Consider the following 24,940-nt stretch of genomic DNA (forward strand, 5'->3'; position numbering starts at 1 on the left):
AAGATATGATTGGGAAGGATTTACTCTCATCAAACGGACGGTACCAGCGGTTTGGGGGGGGGGGGGCCTTGGTGGATAAAATATCGCTTTAACAATTTCTGATGTTCAGTGGTCCTATAAACTGGCCGTACATCATACATTGTAAATGGTAAAAAAAGATCCATTTAGACCATTACTGTTTACTATTGACACCCTTTGTAACAAGTTAGTCGCTATATTGGATTTTTTTTTCACTCATTCCTTGATGCAGTCATTGTGAGCATGGCTGTGTGATTGCAGGGCATTAGGCCAGGATTGCCTACCTCCAACATATTGTGTGCCTACAAAAACCTAGTAGTTTGGTTACATGGGTGCTATTGGAATTGCAAAATAAGGTGCATGGTTTTGTAGTCTCCAGTAATTCAGGTTTATGTGCATTGCTGTAAACGGAATTTTGTCTTCCGATGTGTCAGTAAAATGATGCATAAGCCCATCAAAGCGTTAGAACAAAGTGACCAAGACTTGCTTCAGAGAACCATACTTATTTTGCATCTGTCAATTGTTTTTGCCTTCTCTCAAAATACATTTTTTTTTATATTAGATTTACTTTAAATAGTGACATAAAGCTTTTTTATAAGGATTGTGAGGGAGGAAGTAGGCATGCACTGGGAAGTGGAGCAGTGTGGCCAGAAAAACTAGGGATCAAGGGCAATGTATTCCATATACCTAAATGTCCTCTGTGTAACAGAAGGTCCAGGCATGAGGAGGCAGATTCCCTGGATCACTGAGGAGTGCAGACGTACCCTCTCCAAGAAGCGGAGCCTAAGGAGTCCCCAGTACTTCCCAGAGGCTGCCGCAAAGCAGGATGAGCTTCACTGTGGGAAACTCCCAGGTCGCTACCCTCAAAGAAGGTCCTGGTGAACGCTGAATGATGGAGTACTGGAGGAGAATGAAGGAGTACTGGAGATGGCAAACTTCAATGTACAATAATATGACGTTGACAAGACCAAAGCTGAGAACCAGGGAAGGAACAAGATCCAAACTGGTGCAGTGTTGCTGGGAAGCAAGGAAAATAGCAGAAAGCACAGATGTGGTTGCTGACTGGAACAACACCAACAACTGAGCAGAGAGGTATGGAGCTAATGGCAATAAATACCCTCAGGCCATCAGCCTAGAATTTACTAGAACTTGTGTGGGGGAGCCTTTAAATACAGGTGATCTGGCATGCACCTGCCACTAGAGGGTGCTTAATCCTCCAGGAAGCCAGCACAGGTGAGAAGCTGCCGGAAGACAAGTACACTTAAAAAGGGCAGAAGAGCAAAGCGTAGTGTGACACACAGCAGGTATGGGATAACGGACACAACAGTGTGCCGTTACACTCTGTTGTGCTGATTGGGACAATGGGGATTTATAGAAAGTATTATATGGGAGGAATAAATCAAGTCTGGCATACAAGTATGCTGATCTAATATAAAGCCCTGCCCCCATGCCCCACCCTAGATTTACTTAGAAGCGCATGCCTCTCTATGTAAAGTCTGTGAAACTGAGGCTGCCATACGCTGCTCTGAGCTGGTGTAGATTTTCACCATGACTTATGGCTGCTAGTAAAATGATCCACCTTTTTCCAGTGACTGATATTTTACCATCTGTCTATGGTCTTTATCTATGGCTGATCCCACTGTTATTTAGAATCTTTCAAAATCACCTAATTAGAAAACTGTTTATAACTTACTTTCCATACATATATTCCTTAGTCTGTTAATGTATTTGGATAGTGTATGACTGAGTTTATGAGTAGGTGTTAGATCATAGTATTACTTAGCATCTGGATCACCACCAAACCTTATGACACGTCACATTCACTTTAAATGGTGACAGAGAACAGTAGAACAGATAGAGACAGTAGAACCCCTAAATTAAGTTGAAGGAGCCACCATTTTTTTACGGATTGTATATCATTGGTGACCACACTACAGGTCTTACACTTGTTTAGGGATAGTTAAAAGCAGCTCTTTGGTGAGAAGAGAGCTTGGCCAAGCCATTATGTGTTTTCAGGGGGAGAAGGGAGATAAGCCATCTCCAGATTTGTCTGGAAGTGAATTATCTCTTCTGAGAAATATAAGGATTGGGCATGTTAAATTCCAACTACTAAATCTGTTGAAAAGTCCGGAGTCTGGAACATTATATGGTCAACTGGTACTTTCAAAAGTCAGTGGGTTCGAATGACAATAATCTTTGACAAATTATTTAATCAATAATTTGTGACAATACACTGTGTATCCAATTGAAATCCCCACATACTTTAAATAGAATTTAGCCAGACCCACCAACTTTGGCTTAATTGGCCAGCTCTAGATTTAAAGTGTATGTCTGGGGCTCCTGACTCTACAAAGATAGATGATGTTGTGGCATGTTGGATTTCATCTTCTTGGCTCTCTTGTTCTTAGAGAGATACAGTAAGCTTCCATCAGAGCTGTATGGACGTGTTGTATCCATCTCTTCCTCTACTAGTAATGCATAATTGTTTGGCTATGCCAAAAGTCCATGTGTAAGGGCACACAGCTGTCAGTTGAATGAACATTTGGCTAATAGCTGTTGAAGGTGTATGGCCGCCTTTAATCCTTGTTTCTACAAAAGTACTGTCAAACATTTGGTCTAAAATCTTAATTTTTTGTAAATTTAGGTATCCTGGAAAGATATCTTTCAAAATCAGTGTAATACTGTTAAGCATGAATCCATAATGAGTCTACGTCTGACTCTGGTCTTACTAAGTCTGACTCTGACCTAGTATGACTAAGGTCTCTAGGCCTGATCTCAACGAACTCAAAAGAAAAAAGGTGCAATAAATGCATGGGGAATGCAATTTGGGGTAATTGTTGTTATTTATTTCTATATTATGTATATTTGGTTGACCATGCATATTACATATGTGCTGGTCAAGCCAGGCTCACTTGTACTGCAAGATCGGGAGATCGGGATAGTGGTAAGAACTCATTTGGCAGAATCATTTTTACTGTAACTTACCTCACTGGACAGTCATAACACGGGAATAAACATAAATTTTTCTCTGTTTCTCTCCTGCTCCTGGCTTTAAAATGGAGCTGGCAGACACTGTTGATTGATGTAATCAGTTCTGCCTACTGACCCTATTCATTCCATGACTTTGCTTATGTCTATTAGCGGCAGCAGCACAAACTCTGACCACCACATTACAATCAAGATCAGTATAACTGTTCAGCACTGACATATATTGATAAAGGCAAGTAGAAAAGAAAACCCGGCACTATTCTATGCTCCACAGCTGTCGTGTCATGCAGCATGCAAAGGGAGTGTGAACAGCTGCCAACTCAGTCCGGACCAACAATGGCTGACCTATGGTGGTGCTTAGTCTTTTTGAAGCAATAAATATCGTAAAGTAGAGTGAAGAATCAGATGGCACTCACAAACTCATGCAAGGTCATTTATTGTGGATACAATTACCGATCAGGAAGGAGACATAAAGCAAGCAGAAGCATTCCACAGGCAACACGGGCCGTTTGCGCCAGTAGAAGCGCTGAATGTGTGAAACGGGACGTTGCCTGTGGAATGCTCCAGCTTGCTTTATTTTTCCTTCCTGATCGGTAATTGTATCCACTATAAATGACCTTGTATGAATTGGTGAGTGCCATCCGATTCTTCACTCTATTTTACGATACTGACATATATTGTATCAGTTAAAGGGTTGGTCAGGGGAGCAGTAAACATCTCATGCCTTCTGCTTCCTGTTGCTTACTTCCGGGGGCGGGTGTAAGTAAGTCCCGATTGTCACGTGCGGGTGAAACCACACCAGCTTGCAATGTCCAATAGCTGCGCAGTGTCAATGATAATATGTATACTTCTAAGATGTGGGAGGAGTGAAAGTGCCAGGGAGCGGAGAATATCTCATGACCTCCAACTCCTTAAATTAAAGTAAGTGACTAGAGTTAAGCAAACTTCTAGAAGTTTTATTCAACTGCAGCAGCCACCGCTAACCCAATGCTGTACGCTCAGGTGCGGACAAACTCGAGCATGCTTGAAATTCGCTCAACTCTATAAGTGACAAAAAGTTATATATGGGGATTTATATCTTCCCATATCAAACCATGCCCTTCTTCATTATTATGTATACAATAATCACCACATAATAAAACCAATAAATCAGTATCTGATATACAATAACCATTCACTGGTATGCAGGCTGTGATGTGCAGGCCCACATAGTTAACCAGACCAATAATGTCACACACAAAGAAGGAATTTTTCCAAACCACAGAATGCAAATTAGTAAATAGAAGGTATCCCGAAAAACATTGTTACACTGTTCTCGTGAAGAGCCACCATCTGTTATTATGCTGGCTATTTAAGGACCAAAAGTTGTCATAAATCAAATTAAAATCTCAGCAAACTGTACAAACATACTAAAGACGACATTATCTATCTATCTATCTATCTATCTATCTATCTATCTATCTATCTATCTATCTATCTATCTATGTCATAAGTACCTCTCTCAGACACATATGGTATCTGGATAATTCATGCATATGAAATCTAATGTCAAGTAAAGTAAAATATTCTTGGTATTTGGAAACTGTTCACACTACTCTGTGACTGTCATCAGTTCCTAATATTATGTTCATTTGCGTCACATAAATGGGGCGAGGGGAACTAGACAGTTTGTAGGCGTTTTGTACAATGGAGGGATCGCTCTGCTTTATTATCTCAAGTGCCTGAAAATGTGACATTCCTCAGACTTACTGATTCCACATTTTTCTACAGATAGTGTCATCTGCTTCCCCAGCTATTATTGAGCTTCACTATTAGGCAAAACTGTAATTATAAATCCTGGGTGTAGCTTGAATCAATTCTTAACATGTTCAGTCATAGCTTCATCAGCTTGCTGACAATTCTTTTCCATGAATATTGCTAATTATTTATTTATTTCTTTTACATTTCTGAATGTAAACGCTTTTAAGAATTCTGTAAGATAAGCAAAACCTTAAATAATAATTAAAAAATAATTGGCGCCTAAAACAGTTTGATACATAAGATGGTGAGTTGCGTTAGTTTCAATATGTTTTTGGGCCTAAAGACATAGAATTTTGGCTTTGAATGAGACCTGCAAACAGTTCCTTGTTTATTGTGCCCAAGTCCATTTTGTTGATTCCCCTCCACTGAAGATCCCGGCAAACACTGCCATAGGGCTCTGCCAGATTTCAGGCTGCCTGTATCTATTTGCAGGGCATTCAGTTGTGGTAAAAAAAAGATCAAATTGGAATGTAATTAAATACTTTATCTAAAACAAACATCTATTACTTCATTGTTCAAAGACTTCTTGGAATGATTCCGCTGTAGAAAATGATGGGAAAAAAACGTTATGCTATACATATGATCTATTGGAATTTTAATATAGGTCATTCAAAAACCTGAAGCACAACTCAAATTGGATGCATATAACTGAACACAAGAACAAGAGGCCACAATCTGAGCTTAGCTGGGGGCAAAAATCAAAAGCAACATAATTTTTTTTTTTTACTTTGCTGAAAGGGTATTAGATGCATGGAACAAATGTCCAGCAGATGTGGTTGGTAAATCTACAGTAAATGAATTTAAGCATGCCTGGGATAAACCTATATCTATGCTAAGATAAAAGACAAAAGACATATACATGGTAGTGACACAAATAAGATGACATTTCGGCCCTCCCAGGCCTTTATCACTGTTGCAATGTAGAAGTAGGGAGTAAAGCTGTTGATGTAAGCTTGGGTATGTGTAATCAAATACTTTTAAAGCAAGGATGAGCAAGTATTCATGTCCACAATGCATAAAGGCTTCTTGGAATAATGTTTCAAATAATGTGGAAATAATATTTGATTGACGTCAGCTATAGCACTTTACTGCTAATTAAAGTTCTGTATATATTAGAATAATGTCGCCCAAACTTACTGATTTGGGCAAGAACACCCTATGGGGCCTTCTGACTCTCCCATGATGGCAGAAATAAATCTGAACATGCCTCACCTTGGCTGAGCCAACCATGCGTGTGTATGAGGGGGTAACTGGGAGAGATAGTTGTATCAGCCGCATTCTTCTAAAACTATCCATACTGCTAACATACTGTAACATCTCTATATAGTTTTGCTAGAGGTGGACATAGTGTGGTATAAGCCCCTAGAAAAAATGGTCGGGCTCCTTGCCATTTACCAATTTCTTTGCAAAGGATTTATCTTGTGTACAGGCCCACTCTGGCTATGGGTTCTAAACCCTATGTGGTAAGTCCATTGTGTACTGCCCTGTTTAACATAAAGTTAACTAGATAAAGTTACATACATTTGGAATATGTGTCTTGTGCATGTCAATTTTTTGGAAGATACACAACACAAGCAACACAAACTATCCATCCATCTATCTATCCATCTATCCATCCATCCAATGTGACACACTTTCTGCACAGAACTGCTCATCATTACTGTTTTGGTTCATGAAATTCTTTGAGTACCATTGGTATCTTTGAATCAATTTTTCACTACACAAACCAACCAGCCAACACTGTAATCCTCATTGAGTATAAAACACTATATTGCAATTATTGGGAATCTCAGAAACCATATCAAACGATCACGTCACTCAGAAACTACATGAACCATTCCACAGAAATTTAGAAAATCTGATCAGCAAAAAAACCCAGTACATTTCTAAACAAATATGATTAGTTCTCCATTGCACATACAGATGCCTATAATGTTAGTTGGCATTATCTCATCCATTATTAATTATTATTATTAATTATTTATTAGATAATATATGCAGATAAATGAATTGTTATGGGCGATCAGAACAGCAAAGCCTTGGTTTATAACATCAGACATTACAGAACAGAGTAGCAATGCTGCTTTGTCTGTCTGAAATAACAAGCCAAGCATCTAGAATAACATGGGATTAATGAAATACAAACAGCGTTGTGAAATAGAGTGAATATACACACTGTAAATGAGAAGAGAAACATGGCTATGCATAGGTGGGAACTTCTACCGTAGGAGGTAAATATACCTGTATAAAGGCAGCAATATTTCTCATAGTGACAACCGCCATAGGATGCACCTGATCCCAACATATACATACATGCTGCTCAATTCTTGTATATACCACCAATGTATGTCAGAGATTTATAATATGAAGTTCAAAGTATTTAATAGAAACTGACGGCTTTGCTCTGACCTCAGTATCTACCAGCCGAGTGTTACCTAGAGACTTATTATTAGTTCTGAATTCAGAAAGACAAATTCTTACCAGTAAAATGATGAAGACATTAAAAGGTGTGCAGAACTTCCAGTCCATTGTGTGTTTCTGCTGTGCTGTGGTGCACAGTCCCTGGTGAGCCTGCTGTATGTCCCAACCTCACTGTTGGAATAAAGGGATGCTCCCTCTTGGCTGCTCTGGCAAGTAGATGTTAAAGGTTTCCTTCAGTGAGGGATGAGCGTGGATGCTGTGCAGCCGAGTCCTTTTCTCCACCCATAATCTTGGGTTGGTCTCACCTGAAACACATGACAGCATCATTATTGCAGCTGGATAATTCACTATTCTGACACACCTTGCATCTTATTGCTATGAAACCATTCCCGAGTAATGTATTATGACAAATCTACAAATTAATCAGGATAGACAAACCATTTTGTGTAATCTTTGACGGTTCAATAAAAAGTACGATTTGGGGGCGCCATCATTTTCTGCCCTACATCATAACCAATGGGGAACCCATGGGTTATTCCTATACATTACATTCATGTAGGCTATGTAGTTGTGGTATTTCCTTATAAAAGTGCCTAACCTTAGATACCAGTATTACAGGTACAATGATGGAAAAGTAGCAATAGTTCTTTTAAGCTGTCAATACATTAAGAAACCTAAAAAACAGTAGCATGGTAGAAATCGCACATTGTTGTGTACAACTGGGGTTTAGGGAAATGACCCCTTTGTATATACAGTAATCTGTATAAAAGGGCCGGAGTTTTCAATAATTCCACATTATATTAGTCCTCTCTTCACCATTATTGGTCTTAATATTCTGACTTGCTCAAATTGGGAATGTGTTTGGTTGACCAATCAGTGATGAGCTGTACAGAAGTGATATGGGGATAATCTTCTGTTTGGTGGAAGAAGTGGATGGAAGAGGAAGTAGAGACATTGTACATATAATTAATTATGTGTACTGTACATGATATGTAATGAGCAGATATCTTTGTATTGTAGTGTTTAGTCTGTTTTTCTTTCCAACCAGTCAGAAAATCTGCCTTCAGCAGAATGGACCTGGATTTCTGGTAAGTTCAGCTTTGTTTTACTGCATGATAACAACAACAACAACAAAAGAATGTATATTGCAATGTATAATTACTTTATATCACATCTATTGTTGATTTAGATTTTGAAAGTTATTATGACAGTGACACTTAAAGGAGAAGTCCAGTGAAAATTTTTATTAAAGTATTGTAATGCCCCCAAAAAGTTATACAAATTCCCAATATACACTTATTACAGGAAATGCTTATAAAGTACTTTTTTCCCTACACTTACTACTGCATCAAGGCTTCACTTCCTGGATAACATGGTGATGTCACGCCCCGACTCCCAGAGCTGTGCGGGCTGTGGCTGCTGGAGAGGATGATGGCAGAGGGATGCTCAGTGTCCCCCCAGTTCCCTGTGTCCCTCAGTGTCCCCCTGCTATCATCTTCTCCAGCAGCCACAGCCCGCACAGCTCTGGGAGTCGGGTCGTGACGTCACCATGTTATCCAGGAAGTGACATCACCATGTTATCCAGGAAGTGAAGCCTTGATGCAGTAGTAAGTGCAGGGAAAATAGCACTTTATAAGCATTTTCCATTATAAGTGTAAATTGGTAATTTGTATAACTTTTAGGGGCCAATACAATACTTAAATAATTTTTTTTTGCCAGACTTCTCCTTTAAATATTGTAAAGCAGGAGGCCACGCTAGTCCAATTACTAAACTTACTATTACATCCCCCAAAGTAGAAAAGAATCATCTTCCATGTTGCAGATGAAAAAATATTTCCCCCACCACTGGTTTTTTCTTGGTCACGTGTAGATATTTGTGGGCATGAAGCTAGCAATATATATTTATTTATGACTTGTCCCATCCTATTTGCTCTCTTTCACTAAAATCACATGTCCATTTGGAGGAACCACTTTAGAATCTCTCCCTTATGTGCAGTGATCTGTCTTGTTTATTAAAGTCATGGTCTACTATTAAAAATGTAAATTTGCACACAGGTATACATGGTACGAACATCTACTAGAGCAATGCATTGTGTTGTTTGGGGGAAAAAAACGACACAATACGCATATGAAGACACAGAAATGAAGAGAGTGGTCAGGTCAGTTTGTGACTGGTTTTCCATGTGATTGTTGCTTTGAATTGCATTATTAATATGATATTTTATGTACCGTTTCCATTCTTGCAACAACATTTGCAGAGAGGAACGTGTGACCTACAGACCTAGATTTTGGATCTACATGAGACAATAACTAGATGGCAAATACCCTGCAGCTCATTGAACAGGTGTTGTTGAAGATGGGGGGCAATTGAAACTAGATGGGCATGGGAGGTTATACAGGGTCCAGAATATTAGCCCCAACATTTCTCGTCCCCCAAAAATTCCCAGATGCTGATAATACAAGTATCAATCAGAATCTAAACAGTATGTAGGTGAATGATTGTTACAAAATTAATGATTGTAGAAGTAAATATTCAAACTGATTGCTTCTTAAAGGAGAACTATCAGCAGGTTAGACAAATCTAATAAATCAGATCAATCACTTAAGCGTTTGTTAAGCGAATGGCAAGCAATGATTTGTTCTTTTAAACAATAGGCATTTAGACGAGAAGATAAATCACTATAAAAAGTCCCTGATGTGATTGTAATTACAATTGTAATTCTGTTTGTATACATACTGTGAATGATTGTAATTGCCTTTATATCTATGTACTGTAAATGATGGGTGTTTACACTGAAAAAAAAATATAATATATAAAAATATATATAATTTATTATTTCAATAAAGTGCTATAAAAATTCTGAGGTTTTACCATAAAAGAAATAGTATTCTTTAAAGGAGACCTGTCACCCCAGCTGCCGGAGTGAAGCCCGTCCGACCCCCCGGTGGAGCCCCTTACCCCTTCCTTGAAGTCCCGGTCCCGGGCCCCGTCCTGTTGCTCAGTCTGACGCCTATAGCGAATGACTGCTCATCTCTGATGAGCGCGCGCACGGCTTCCGACTGGGATTTATCTGCAGCGGGATGGGGTCCGGGATCGGGACTTCGAGGATGGGATAAGTATAAGGGGCTTCACCGGGGGTCGGGCGGGCTTCACCCCGGCAGCTCGGGTGACCGGTTCCCTTTAAAAAATGATGGTCAGTCATTCATACCACATTTTCTTTTGCAACTGAAGTTGGCATTTCATATCAAGTTAAAAAGGAAACTTACGCTAACCCTGTGACATTTCCCAAATCTGTGCGAGTCATGTGACCAATAATGGGATTGACAGAGATGTAACAGGAAGAAATCAAAATCTGCTCCCAACAACCGAGTCCAGAATATGCAAAAGAAAAAAACTATTAATAAACTATACATAAGGAAACCTAAAGGAAATGTATAGATTATGTTTATATAATCATAATGTAATGTAGAATATAAAAACAGAGAATATGGTGTATCTCAAGAGTAACAAAAAGAAAAATTGACCTCCATATTTCTGTCTTCTTAATGGTGCGTTCACACCTACAGGATCTGCAGCTGATTTTCTGCAGCAGATTTCAGTTAAATAACTGAACACAGCATCAGATTTGATGCTGTGTTCAGTTATTTAACTGAAATCTGCTGCAGAAAATCAGCTGCAGATCCTGTAGGTGTGAACGCACCCTAACAGTGTTTACAGAAGAAGGTGAAGACTAGGTCATTTGGTTGATGAATAGAAACAAGTTAATCTCTGTAATAAGTATCAAGGAAGTATGGATAGTAAAAGAACTTACACTGCTAGAACATATAGGTGGTTTAACAGGGTTGACTTTACATACTGTGCCTCACAGTTGATAAACTGCATGAAGGACATAGCTGACCACAAACATGAAATAGCTTTTCTTTAACTTTGTGAGTAGACAGCTAAGGACGGTTTTGATACAATACTGCAAATGTGTTTATATTAATAAAAAGTACCACCCCATCTGACTATTATGGCTTATTTCAAATCACACATGGAACATGGGACCCAATAAAGATTGAATACTTTGGGAAAATAAAGTGCAATTGCCATAGGGCCCTGTGCCCATTAGCTATATCCGTGCAGCCCTTGTTTTGGTGTAAAAATAATAAAGGTATGTACTTACCTGTCCAGTTTCCCACCAGTGCCCTCCAGTCTTGTTCCTGTGTTCCCCGCTCACCACAGACACCTTGGAGACTTCTGATCCTGTCTTTGAACTGTCAGGCCACTGGGACAATGCCAAGGCCAGTGATTGGCTGAGCAGTCTGTCACTTCAGAGACAGGTTCAGAAGTGCCATAGATGGCTGCAGTGAGTGGAGAACACAGGAATAAGGCAGAAGGACACTGGGGGAACCTCGACAGGTAAGTATTTATTTTTATTTTTTTATTTACCCAAGCATCAGCCATTGGCCATGCATCACATACATGTAGCGATGCAGAGCCAGCAGCTGATGATTTTTAAACATGTTTAAAGGCAGAGATCAGCTCATGATTGTTTCTTTGGCTAAGTGATATCTTTATTACACGGAGCGATAATATGCCTAATTGATCTCAGGAGTTCAGTAGCTCCTCAGTCCTTAGTACACTTAGTGAAAATCTGAAACCTTAAGATATGTAAAGGAGGTTTCCTATAACTTAAGATATTTAAAAAAGCTTTCCCATAAATATGAATGTTCAGCACTGCCTAATGGGAGGGTAAGGCGGCAAAAATGTAGCATGCCCAACCCCTCTATCCACCAACATTATCTTTTGTTGAAGAGTCCTCCATACACCTTATACTGTCAACTGAACCTGGCAATAGTTTCATCTGACCTTAGTGGAAGGTGTATGTACATTAGTAATGAGCGAACATCCGGATGTGGATTGGTTCGTGTTTGCCGAACAAATAACAAATGTACAGTAGAAGCGTACGTGTCGGTCTACGCACATGCGTACAGATTATGAGATGCAAAGTGTAGATTATACCGTTGCATACATTTCGGTCTAAAGTTAAGGCCCTATTGCAGGTCTCCCAGTGGCCGCCTGCAATTGCCACCCCACCCCCTCGCAGCTCACCCGTGGCCACACCATGTATCTCCCCCCACAGAACCCCTTTTATTAAGGAAGATAGTATAGTTATACTGCATAGATCAATGAGGTAGGCATTCTATTGCTTTCAGCTGCTGCAGCCAAAAACAAAAGAATGCTAAGCCAGGATCAGCGCCATTACGGCGCAGACCCCGGCCGGTAACAATTGCTGGGATCGCTCCTCTGCAACAATGTTGCGGGGGGCAATCCCCCCACTAGACATCAGGGAAGTGGCAAAGCAGCATTTTAAATGCAGCTGTCAGCTTTGACAGCTGCATTTAAAAGGCTAATTAGCGGGCACGGTGATCGGACCCGCTAATTGCCGCGGTCCCGGGCTTCAGATATCACCCGGGATCGCAGCGATTCAGAGCAGGGTTGCTGTGCGACCCCTCTCTGAATGCCCCCACCCGCATGAGGACATACAGTTACGCCTTCGTGCGGGAAGGGGTTAAGATATTAAGAAAGGATATACTAATAGGGCAGACTAGATGGACCAGGTGGTCTTTTTCTGCTGACAATCTTCTATGTTTCTAAAATTTTGATCTATATTATCCATGAGTTGCTTCTAGACATATAGTTACCAATAATAGAAATCACTAGGAAATGGACATTACTGTGGCAAACTAGCCTTAGGGATGTGTCAATATAGTCAACTATAAATGTATACATTTTAAATATCTTATCATGTAAATGTTATCACTATTCAATAAAGGTGGTGTCTAGTTCTTTGTGTGGTAAAATATAAGGTTTATAAATCAAAGGAGAGACCTTTATAAGTGGTTCTTAAAATGGGGTTGGGGACCTCTGTCACCCTAAAGGTGCCACCAAGTTAGGTTGCACCAAAGTAATTGTTAACCCCCAGCCTGTCCTACCATGTCACTATGGGGGAGATTTATCAAACATGGTGTAAAGTGAAACTGGCTCAGTTGCCCCTAGCAACCAATCAGATTCCTCCTTTCATTCCTCACAGACACTTTAGAAAATGAAAGGTGGAATCTGATTGGTTGCTAGGGGCAACTGAGCCAGTTTCACTTCACACCATGTTTGATAAATCTCTCTACTCTCTAGGTCTACTCTCTACCATTGCCTTCCCCACTTTTATGCAACTAAGTATTTTTCAGTCAGTATGGGAATTGCCGCCCTGTGTCTCCTAGTGGCTGCAGCACCACTATCCATCCCAACTACCCTTAGCTGATGTATAACACTTTACACAACCTATCCAAATCCTTATAATAGGGGGTTTAATCTCTGCTAAATATAAACTGTAGCAACAGTATATTGCCACGACCACATAACGTCTTTTTTGGCTGTTTGACAGCTGTCTTTTTGGACGATCCGAACTCAAGTAATGGACATAATTTTAAAATAACTGAAATTATTTGGCCGCAAAATGATGGCAGTCCAAAAAAAAAGGCATGAACGGCCAAAAAACGATGTTGTGTAGTCGTAGACTATCAGTGACTTTTAACATAGCATCCTCAAAGCTTGCACAATAGAATGCTAACTTTTAAGATTTTCACATCCTTTTTAAAATGGTCTCCCAGGCTGCCAATATGGAGCACTGATCTCAATGACTGGCACTCATTTGCTGAGCCATCACAAGACTCAATAATTTGTGCTAACCTTCACTTCATCAGTGTTGGCTGCACAATCGCTATATAAACAGGCTGATGTACAGCCAGCAATGAGGATTTTATTGGCCACACAAAAGATATGATCAGCCAAGTATGAATGTTGGTCCTTTTACATAGGGCAATTATCAGGAACAAGTACTTCTATGAATGCTAATTCAATTGATCATTGGCCTGAGTAAAGGGTTTTAAAGGGCTTATTTGCCATTAGAGAAACATGGCCACTTTCAGAGACAACACAGCTCTTTTCTTCAGTTCAGGTGTGGTTTGCAGTTAAAGAGGTATTAGGGGAAAAATGTACCTTTCCCCTATCCACAAGGTGCGTTACAAAGATCGCTGGGGGGTTCAGGGGTCAGACCCCCACAATCTCCTACTTTTCCCCTATCCTGTGGATAGGGGAAAAGTTAATTTTTCCTGGAATACCCCTTTAAGCTCCGTTCACTTAAATGGAACTGAGTTACCAAACGCCACCCACCATGTTTTTCTAATGCTGGATAACCCATTGTAAGTATTGTAGTTGGCTTCAGGACAGCTAGCCACTGTGATCTTTCATTCCCTTGCTTCAGGTCACTGGCTAATGTTATTATGGCTATTCACTGTTTGCTTATCCAGCCCATGAGAGCTGTACTGTATATGCAACATTTCTTTCTGGCACTGCTGCTGCTCACTACCCTCCTCTAATATGTTTCCTGTTGCTCCTTCCTTTTGTAGTAATGCCACAATACAATGCTCATTCCCGTCCTATTGCCCCAACAATATGGCGGCTGTGTGAGTCCTGCAGGGTGGTCGCTAGAAAGCAGAGAGTTTGTACAAATAATGTATGAATAAATTATGGTACTTTCCTGCTCTCTAGGAAGTCTTCCAACATTGTGCCAAGGCATTCACAACCACCCTCATGCAACTTTGCATTAAATTTTCTTTAGTGAGTTATATGAACGGAAAGAATAATTAATGCAGGTACTGGTTTGGCCTGTTTTGGTCCATCTTGTCTGCCCCATTATTTCCTTTTCCTTTTTAGCTTATGATAACTATATGATTATCCCAGGCAGATTTACATTTACTTACTGTGGATTTACCTACCACATCCACTGGAAGTTTGTTCCAAGTATCTACTATTCTTTTAGTAAAGTAATATTTTCTCATGTTGCTTCTGATCTTTCCCCCTGTTACCCCCAGATTGTCCTTATGTTTAGTTTTTTTTTATTTTATCTTATCTTTTTCATTATCTAGTAAAGTAAGTGTGTATTGTGGCACCTAATGTAACTCCCATACAACCGTGCAGAAGTCATCCTATGACATATATCTGACATTTAAGCCGGAGTGATAGAAACATGCAGCCTATACCTTATACAATGTGAGACATTTTGTGCTTGTCATGTGACAGACAAATCTCATTTTCGTATTTCACACGACCCTTAGGAACATTATGCTTAATATGTTTAGAATAAAGCCAGAACATTTACACTAAAAGAAATATATAAAATAATATACATACCTAGTTCATTTTGGCGTCTTTCATCAAAGAGATTCTGCGTTTACTGTTAATGTTGTGCATAGTTGTGCATGTTTCCACCCGTTCACATCCTATGTATATGTCTAATATATGCATATTTAACCGATTATAGAAACCAGTCGGAAGTAGAGTTTAGAGGAAGCTTGATTTTCTTTTTTTTAGCATAACATGAAAATGAGAGAGAGACGTTATCAACAAGACTCCTTCCTTTTAATTGCAGTCTCCACAGATTACCTTAACATGGATGTCTGCTGAAGCTTTTTCTACTGGCATGTAGATACTAATGGAAACCCTCCAACAACTTACCTCATACACTACCCTTACATTAGATGAGAACTAAATAGGGAGGGGAAGAGAGAAAAAAATTAGCCTTATCTCCACCTCCTTGCTACCACTCTTCCCTAGGAGCATGAACACCAGAGCACCATCCCAAATATTGCCAAGTGGAATGGATCAAAGTAAAGTAGTATCTTTAGTATAGAGTGTGTATAATATACTGTTTTATACTGGATTATAAAAACTCAGGGGAAAATTGATTACAATTACTAACTTACCTTTCCCCCTGCCCGTCGTGAGCGGCAGGACTGGCCGTAATTCCCTCCTTAAAAGGCATTTTTCCCCCAGTTGTGATGATGTCACGTCTTGGGGGGAAGAGGCCTGTCCCGGCTGATGGACTGGCTGCTCAGCCAATCAGTGACTGGAGCGGTGTCCCGTTGTGGTTACTGATTGGCTGAGCGGCCAGCCCATCAGTCGGGTCGTGATTTGTCAGCTCCAGAGATCCCGAAGCCTGGTGAGCGTCCCGCGTCTGGTCCTGCCGCTCACCACTGGCATGGGGAGAGATGAGTTCCTACTCCTGATCAAATTCCCCTTTGAAGTTCGTCCGTCCAGTACTGCAGTACCGGCCGGGATGATCTTCACAGAAACCGGCCGTTCTGTGACACAGCCGGGTCGCAGAATGGCTGGTATCTTACATAGTGTGAACCCGGCCTTAAAATGTAACTGAGAAGCAATACTTAATCAAACTGAGGACCAGAGAGATGCTGTTTACAGAAGAAAGCATTTATGTTTTATCTTGTCTTTATCAAAAGAAGAATGTATTTCACGTACAAAAGATGTAGCGGGAACATAGCCATATTGTCAGCCCAGTGCCATTCTCCGCACCATCAGTGACATTGTCTGCTGCACGTTGCAAAACTATCAATGATGTTCTTGTTTTCTTTTATGTCCAAAACAGCATTTACAGTTGTCACCGAGGTGGAGCTTCTCCTCGTTGAGACCCCTCTTTGGTCCGGCACTGTAATGCATCCCTCATCCCGAATGACATCACAAAGGAGGGCTTGAATACATAGACTGCAGCACCCAACGAAAGCAGGAAGAGGTGACTCGATGGGCAAGACCCACACCCAGAGAACTGCTGCAGCACAAGCAAAAATCTTAGAGACAGGAATGAGTGGTTCAGAACAAGTAGCGGTCTATCTTTGGAACATGTGATCAGGCTTGTCATTTTTTGTTTGGACAACATTGTTAACATTTTTATTAACATCATGAAAAAGCAAAATGACTGCTAAATATGATGAGTAATACGTCTATACGTCAGATTCTTAAATGAAGTATTTACTGAGACTTGTAAATGATGATAATTACAAAAAACATAACACATTTAGTTTCTGTGATAGTCAAATGTGGGGATGAGCGAACCGAACCGTTATGAACCAGTTTTGTTACGAACTTTGGAAAAAGTTGAGTTCGGCGCCGAACCAAACTTTGAGAAAGTTCGTTACAAATCTGGTAAAAATACCAACAGCGACATAAAATTGTACTTTTTTCACAAAATAGACCAGGATACAAGGGATTATTACTCTTATAATCCCTCATATCCTGGTTTTCTGTGAATATCAAGATGTGTGACGTCACCCCTGTTGGGGTGAGACCTTAAATTATACCTGGGTGCTGCTTAATTAAAAATGTAATGTGACAGCTGTCTGTGAGTATTAACCAAGACACATGAAAGCAACTTCAGTGTTCAAGCTTATCGAATTTATTAAGGGAAAATCAGTTCATATCTTTACAATCAGGTTAAAAAAATAGGAGAACCCCGTTTAGCAGCAACAACAAAAAGTAAAAAAAAAAAAAGTCCAAAAAAAAGTCCCATCACTGTCCGAGAAACAAAAAAAGGCCAAAAAAAAGTCCCATCGGCTATCCCATCACTGCACAGTTGTGTAGTTGTGTAGAAAAATGTTTGCGACTCATTGGGTATCTTGGTGTCCAAAACCATGCACCCCAGTGCTGATGTCTGGTCCTTTAATTATGGGAAAGGGCAGTACATGTCTGTTACTGCCCATTGGGACAACATTCCCCCAGAAGACCACCAGAAAGTTAGCCCATTCTTGCCATTGTCACTTCCCCGGTGCTTTAGGGGGCCAGTTCTGCAAAAGTTCTGCCTCCACCAGCTTGCAACCATCCACCGCTTTGACTGCAGTCCAATCTGCCCTGGTGTCTTACCAACGATGTCAGGCCCGGCGCTCTCAGGCTGTCCTCTATTTTGTGAGCCTGGGTGAAGGAAGCCACAGTGGGCAGGAGCTCCTCCGGACCACCTGGTAGGAGATATATGAATGGCTAAGCCAAGATCAACTAACGGTGGGAAGTGTTGTAGCCCACAAAGGGAGGAACCTTTTCTCTGCAGTGGAGCAGGGAGTCATACACTTTGTATGACACATGTGATAAACCTCATAGTGCACAGGTTTCTTCGAACATGTCGTGCCAATTGTTGATCCATTTTGAGGACACGACTCTGTGAGCAGGCATCAACGACATCATCCCACTCGTCCGTGTTCTTAAAAGTACCGTGAACAACATCATCAGCGAGGAATCCCAGGCCACAACTCCAAGGCTGAACATCCTCCTCCTCAAATAGTCTGTTCTCAATCATACTGGGCTTGGTGCAATCAAGTGGTGCCGCCTCCTCCAATAGTCTCTTTTCAACCATACTGGGCTGTTTGCAATCAAGTGCTACTGCCTCCTTCTCCCCCTCCTCCACACTTGGTCCAATACAGTACTATTACTGCTGCTGGTTCCACTGTCAAATGTCTGCTTTCCACCCTACTGGGTTCAAGGAACTTTGTGTCCTATGTCCCGTGTAATTACTTACACCTTGGCTAATTTTTTTTCACTATTTTTGCACTTTGATTTTTTCCACTTTTTTCATTGTAATAGCAACTGCAACTAAACAAAACTATACCCTATCAGACTCCCACTATTGTAGCTGCAATTATTCAGCCGTTATTGCAAGGTTCGTTTTAGGTCCGGTTCGGCCGAATCCGAACTTCACGAAAGTTCGCCGGATGGAACTGAGCCGAACTTTTCAAAAGTTCGCTCATCATTAGTCAAATGATGAAACAGACTTTACTTCGTAATTTCACGGACACCTGATAACCTTGTATACTGTAAGTCCTCATTGCCATCATTTAAATAGTATTTTTCTAGATTAATTTGTGTCCTATGAAACTGGTCCTATACTATACATTGCTTTACATTACAAATGCAAATGTACAGTGCTTTGCTGTAGACTGGTAGTCACCGCTGTACGTATCGCCATGATTTAAAAGTCTTCATGCACCATTAACCCTTTCCCGCACGAGGACGTAACTGTACGTCCTCGCGTGGGTGCGGGCGTTCAGAACGGGGCCGTGCGGCGACCCCGCTCTGAACTGCGGCGGTCCCGGGTGCCGCTTGTAGCCCGGGACCGCCGGTATTAGCGGGCTCGGTCCGATCGCCGTGCCCGCTACTACAGTAATCAGATGCAGCTGTCAAACATGACAGCTGCATCCGATTACCGGCTGCAGCACTTCCCTGGTGTCTAGTGGCGGAGATCGCTCCTCCGGGACGTTTTCCCGGAGGAGCGATCTCCCTGTCTGATGCCGGCCGGGGACTCGTCCAAGATGGCGCCATCCCCGGCTCGGCACTCGTTTGTTTCCGGCTGCAGCAGCCGAAAGCAAACGAGTGCCGATCTCATTGATCTTTGCTGTATATCTATACAGCAAAGATCTCAATGAGAGATCAAAGTATATATACTAAAAGTCCCCTAGGGGGGCTTCTAGTATATGTGTAAAAAAAAAAGTATTGTTATAAGTAAAAAGCCCCCTCCCCTAATAAAAGTCTGAATCCCCCCCCCCCTTTTCCCAGGTTATAAATAAAAGTAAACAAATAAATAAATAAATAAACATGTTTGCTATCGCTGCGTGCGTAATCGCCCGAACTATTAATTAATCACATTCCTGATCTCACACGGTAAACGGTGTCAGCGCAAAAAAATCCCAAAGTGCAAAATTGCGCATTTTTGGTTGCATCAAATCCAGAAAAAATGTAATAAAAAGCGATCAAAAAGTCGTATATGCGCAATCAAGGTACCAATAGAAAGTAAACATCATGGCGCAAAAAATGACACCTCACCCAGCCCCATAGACCAAAGGATAAAAGCGCTATAAGCCTGGGAATAGAGCGATTTTAAGGAATGTATATTTGTTAACAATGGTTTGAATTTTTTACAGGCCATCAGATACAATATAAGTTATATTATGTTGTATATCGTTTTAATCGTAACGACTTGAGGAACGTGCATAACAAGTCCGTTTTACCCCAGGGCGAATGGCGTAAAAACACATTCCCCCCAAATAAAAGAAATGCTTTTTTTTTCAATTTCACCACACTTTGAATTTTTTTCTGGTTTCGTAGTGTACTTTATGCAAAAATTTAGCCTGTCATCACAAAGTACAATTAGTGACGCAAAAAATAATGACTCATGTGGGTCTGTAGGTGTAAAAATGCAAGTGCTATGGCCTTTTAAGCACAAGGAGGAAAAAACGAAAACGCAAAAACGAAAATTAGCCTGGTCCCGAAGGGGTTAAATTAGGTGCAAGTTGAAAATTAGACACTATAGAAAATAGTATCAACTGCACTTGAGTGAGAATATAATGCTTATTATATCATCATGTTCATTTTTAGAATGTTCTCCATATAGTCATGAAATTAAGGGGAACTCTGGGTAAGGGTATGTGCACACTACGGAAGCTTACACCTGCTTGCGGACTCTGGCTTCTTTGCTGCTCCCATAGGCTTTATTTTATGGTTTGCTAGATTCTGTTGTCTGCCCCGAAGAATGAGTTGGTTAATTCTTAGGGCCGGCAGCGGAATCTGGCAAAGCATAGAATGGAGTCTATGGGAGCACCAGAGATTTGTGCAGCCGTCCAGAGTCTGCAAGCAGGTACGAGCTGCGGAATCCGCCACAGGAATTCCGTTGGGATCCCGTAGTGTGCACATACCCTAAGAAAGATTTAACTCTGTTCAATCCCCACCTAAATTCTAAGCTTATTTATATCAGGTTTCTATTACATGAATTGGCCCCTCCCCCTCCCTTCTGAGACAGTGTACCTATCGTTATAACTTTCAAAATCTAAATCAGCAGTAGATGTGATATAACGCAAGTTTGCAAATTACATTCGTCATTTATTTTTTTTTAGTTATAATGGAAATCACGGCACTTCCTGTGTTTGGGCTGAAACAACAGCCTCTCCTGAGTAGTGTAGGATAAAGGAGACATTGTTGTTTCATCCCTTTTTTTTTTTAACCCCTTCCTGCATCAGGGCGTAACTGCACGCGGCAACCCCGCTCTGAACCGCCACGATCTTGGGTGCCGTTTGTAGCCCAGGACCGTGGCTATTAGCCCCCGCTAATTATACATTTAAATGCAGCTGTCAAAACTGACAGCTGCATTTAAATGTATGATTTCCCCCTTTCCCTGGATCATTAGAAGCGATCGCGGAGGGGAGATCACTTCTTCTTACCAAGTGGAGACTCAGCGTCGCACTGACACTGATCCCGGCTCAGCACTTGATGTGTCTGGTCTGCTGCAGACCAGACTATTACAGCAATGATCTGATCTATGGGAGATCAATGCAGTAATACTGAAAGTCCCCCAGGGGGACTCAAAGTTACAGTGTACAGTAAAAAAAAAAAGTGTTTTTATTGATAAAAAAAATCCCCTCCCCTAATAAAAGTTTGAATCACCCCCCTTTTCCCATTTTAGAAATAAAACTAAATAAATAAATAAGTAAACATATTTGGTATCTCCGTGTGCAGATTCACCTAAACTATTAACTTATCATATTCCTAATCTCGCACGGTAAACAGCGTAATCGCAAAAACCAGTCAAAGTGCAAAATTGCGCATTTTTTGTAACATCAAATCCATAAAAATTGTAATAAAAAGTGGGCAAAAAGTCACATATATGCAATCTAAGTACCAATAGAAAGAATAGATCATGACGCAAAAAATGACACATCACATAGCCCCATAGACCAAAGGATAAAAGCGTGATAAGGCTGGGAATAGACCAATTTTAAACACATTTAGTTTTTTGTTTTTGTTTTAATTTTTTAAAAGCAGTCAGATAAAATAAAAGTTATACAAATTACATATCATTGTAATTGTACTGACTTGAAGAACATAGATAACATGTCAGTTTTACTATAGAACAAATGGCGTAAACACCAAACCCCAAAATAAAAACATTTTTTTTTTTTAATTTCACTGCACAAATAATTTTTTTCTGGTTTCACAGCATAGTTTATGGAAAAATTAAGTCAGCTATTGTAATGTACAAATAGTGGTGCAAAAAATAAAGGCTCATGTGGGTCTGTAGGTGAAACAATGCAAGCACTATGGCCTTTTAAACACAAGGAGGAAAAAAACAAAAACGCAAAAACGAAAATAAGCCCGGTCCTGAAGGGGTCAATCTAGATAAATACGTAGGTAGATACATAGAAAGATAGACAGATACTGTGTTTACAATGCATAGCAAAAGCAGATCGATCCAGTGGCAGGCAGATGCTACAACACACTGCCCATTTGATGGCAAATAATTGCTGTTATTTTAAAATGACAGCCGTTGTTTTGAATTAACATCTGTTGTTTGCCACTAAATGACGGTCATCCACTCAATTTCAACAGGGTGTGAACATAGTCTTTCTGTGTTTTCAATCCAATCCTGGTTTTGGTTGCAAAATACAGAACTTAATACTGAGCAAAAATACTGTGTGGGAACATAGTCTAAGGGTTCTATTACACGGAACGAATTCGATTTGGCCGATTATCATTCCGTGTAATAAAGACAACGATCAGCCGATGATCGTTGTCATCGGCTGATCGTTGATATAAGTTCAGACCTATAATCGTAGGGCGCCGACCGCGCACCGCTACGTGTAATAGCGGTGCGTGTCCGATGCTGACGATTAGAAAAGAGGAATACATACCTATGCATGGTTCAGGGCTCCTCTTCCTCTGTGCTTCTTACCGGGTCCCGCACACTCCGGCTTCACAGCGGCCTGTGCCAGCTGACAGGCCGCTCGGCCAATCACAGGCCGGACCGCTGCGGCCAGTGATTGGCCGAGCGGCCTGTCAGCTGAGACAAGCCGCTTTGAAGCTAAAGCGCGCGGACCCGGGGAGAAGCACAGAGGAAGAGGAGCCCTGGAACATGGATACGTAATGTATACAGTTTAAACAAAGGCTGCAAGGACATCGGTAAAGATGTCCCTGCAGCTCTTGTTAAACGATTATTGGGCCGTGTAATAGGCCCAGTAAACAAGCGCCGATCTAGCAGATCGGCGCTCGTTTACAGGTAATATCAGGCCCCCATCGGCCCATGTAATAGCACCCTAAGGCTGCATCTACATGTCCCGGATTTGCGACCACGGACAATTTTAGGTGTCATTCAAATGAATGCACTCATCTACATGATCCTTGCTGCAACCACCACCACAATTAAAAAATGGGACATGTCCTAGTGCGGAGGAGGATCACGGCATGGATCCCCAAAAGAAGTGCAGCCCCCCTGCCGCTCGGCAGCAGAGATGACAGGACCGCATAATCTGTCAACTACTTGCCTACTCCCCCCGTGCCAGCCGGCTTACCCACACTTACCAGAAGTGGCGTGGTCCCTTGTTGCCTTCTTCTCCCCGTGCACTAACCAGCATAGACCATGCCACTTCTGGTGAACATGTGTAAGCCGGCTGGCACGGGAGGAGTAGGAGAGTAGTTGTCAGATTATGCGCTCCTGTCATCTCTGCTGCTGGGTGGTGTGTGTGTGTGGGGGGTTTCCATGCCGTGATCGTCCCCCTATTTTTTCGTCTAAGAGGCTTCTGCCCCTTTCTTCAGCTCCACAAGTAATGGCATATGTCAGCGATAAATTCCTATGATTGGAATACCCTTTATTGAGTATAGACGAATATTACTACTATAATCACAGTGATATTCTAGACTATTAGTGTATATTAGAGTATTAGACTATTAGAGTATATGTTTATCTTGTGACTTGTTCCCCAACCCTCTGGTTAGTTAGTAATATAATTAGTATGATACCGTTCTTCCTTACTCTGCACTCATTGCTGCATTGATCAGTTATTCATCACACATGATTACCACCTACACGTGCTGATCTCTGACTATGTACATTCATTTATCCTTAGTTAGCATAATGAAGCGGGTGGGCCAGCAGATTACTATCTGACTAAAAATTGCAAAATAAAATGTCCATAGTGCCTTAGAAATTTCTAAAACATTGCATGGTATGGTAAAAAAAACCAGTTCTGCCCATAACCAAATCCCATTGATTTACATGAATTGTAAAGTAGTGCACTTGTCAGCAAAGCTATGTTCCCTCTCTGCATTTACAGCCACACTATATATTTGGTCTCTATCTTTTTAACCTTTTTAAATCTTAAATAAAATTCTAAAGACACTCCTCCCCCCAAAACAGCTTCTTGCAAAACAGGTGTACCAATATTCTGTTTTTTTCACACCAGTTTTGTGGTGAAAGCATCAATAAGTTTCCCCATAGCATGCACCTAGAGGGGAATTTATCATTATATTTACACAGCATTTGGTTTACACAAACACAAAGTTTCGGGACTTTCACCTCCACACCACTTCGGTTATTTTATCAAAACTCCTTAAGATGAAGTTAACTTTGCTCTGACTGCAGTGGTAGCTGATTTATCATATGTGACAATTTTAAGTTGTCACAAAGTTTTGCACACTCCCACTCCAGTCTGCACAACACTTGTTATTTCTAAAGAACATGCGCCATTGCAATAATTTTGGTGCAAGTACAACAATGTGCAAGGTGCAACAATGTGAAAAATCACTTCAAATTCACAATAAGGAATTTATACAATAGAAAGCTGGCACACAAGCCTTTATAAATCCCCCCTTGGGGTAAGCTGACATAGCCTCTAACCGCAGCAGAAAATTTCTACACCTTTTTTATTATTATTTTTTTTTTAACCAAAATTAGCTGAGAAATCTGCACCAAATCGTATGGTTTTTGTTGTGGATTTCCCACGAGAAAACCACTGATCTAAAATAATTAGAAACTATGCTGATGTTACCAATTGCCTGAAGCTTCTGGAG

The 24,940-nt window shown here is 40.8% G+C and overlaps 1 protein-coding gene across 1 annotated transcript in view; it reads right to left on the reverse strand.

Annotated features, from left to right (window-relative positions):
- The window catches only part of LOC138783223 (desmoglein-4-like), a 43,308-nt gene extending 35,791 nt beyond the window's left edge, over positions 1–7,517 (reverse strand). The window contains exon 1 of the mRNA XM_069957669.1: positions 7,288–7,517. Coding sequence (XP_069813770.1) covers positions 7,288–7,335 — 48 coding nt within the window. The 5' untranslated portion in view covers positions 7,336–7,517. The remainder of the gene's footprint in view (positions 1–7,287) is intronic.
- Positions 7,518–24,940: the final 17,423 nt, after the last annotated feature.

The sequence above is a fragment of the Dendropsophus ebraccatus genome, chromosome 2 (assembly GCF_027789765.1).
Source record: "Dendropsophus ebraccatus isolate aDenEbr1 chromosome 2, aDenEbr1.pat, whole genome shotgun sequence".
NCBI lineage: Eukaryota > Metazoa > Chordata > Amphibia > Anura > Hylidae > Dendropsophus > Dendropsophus ebraccatus.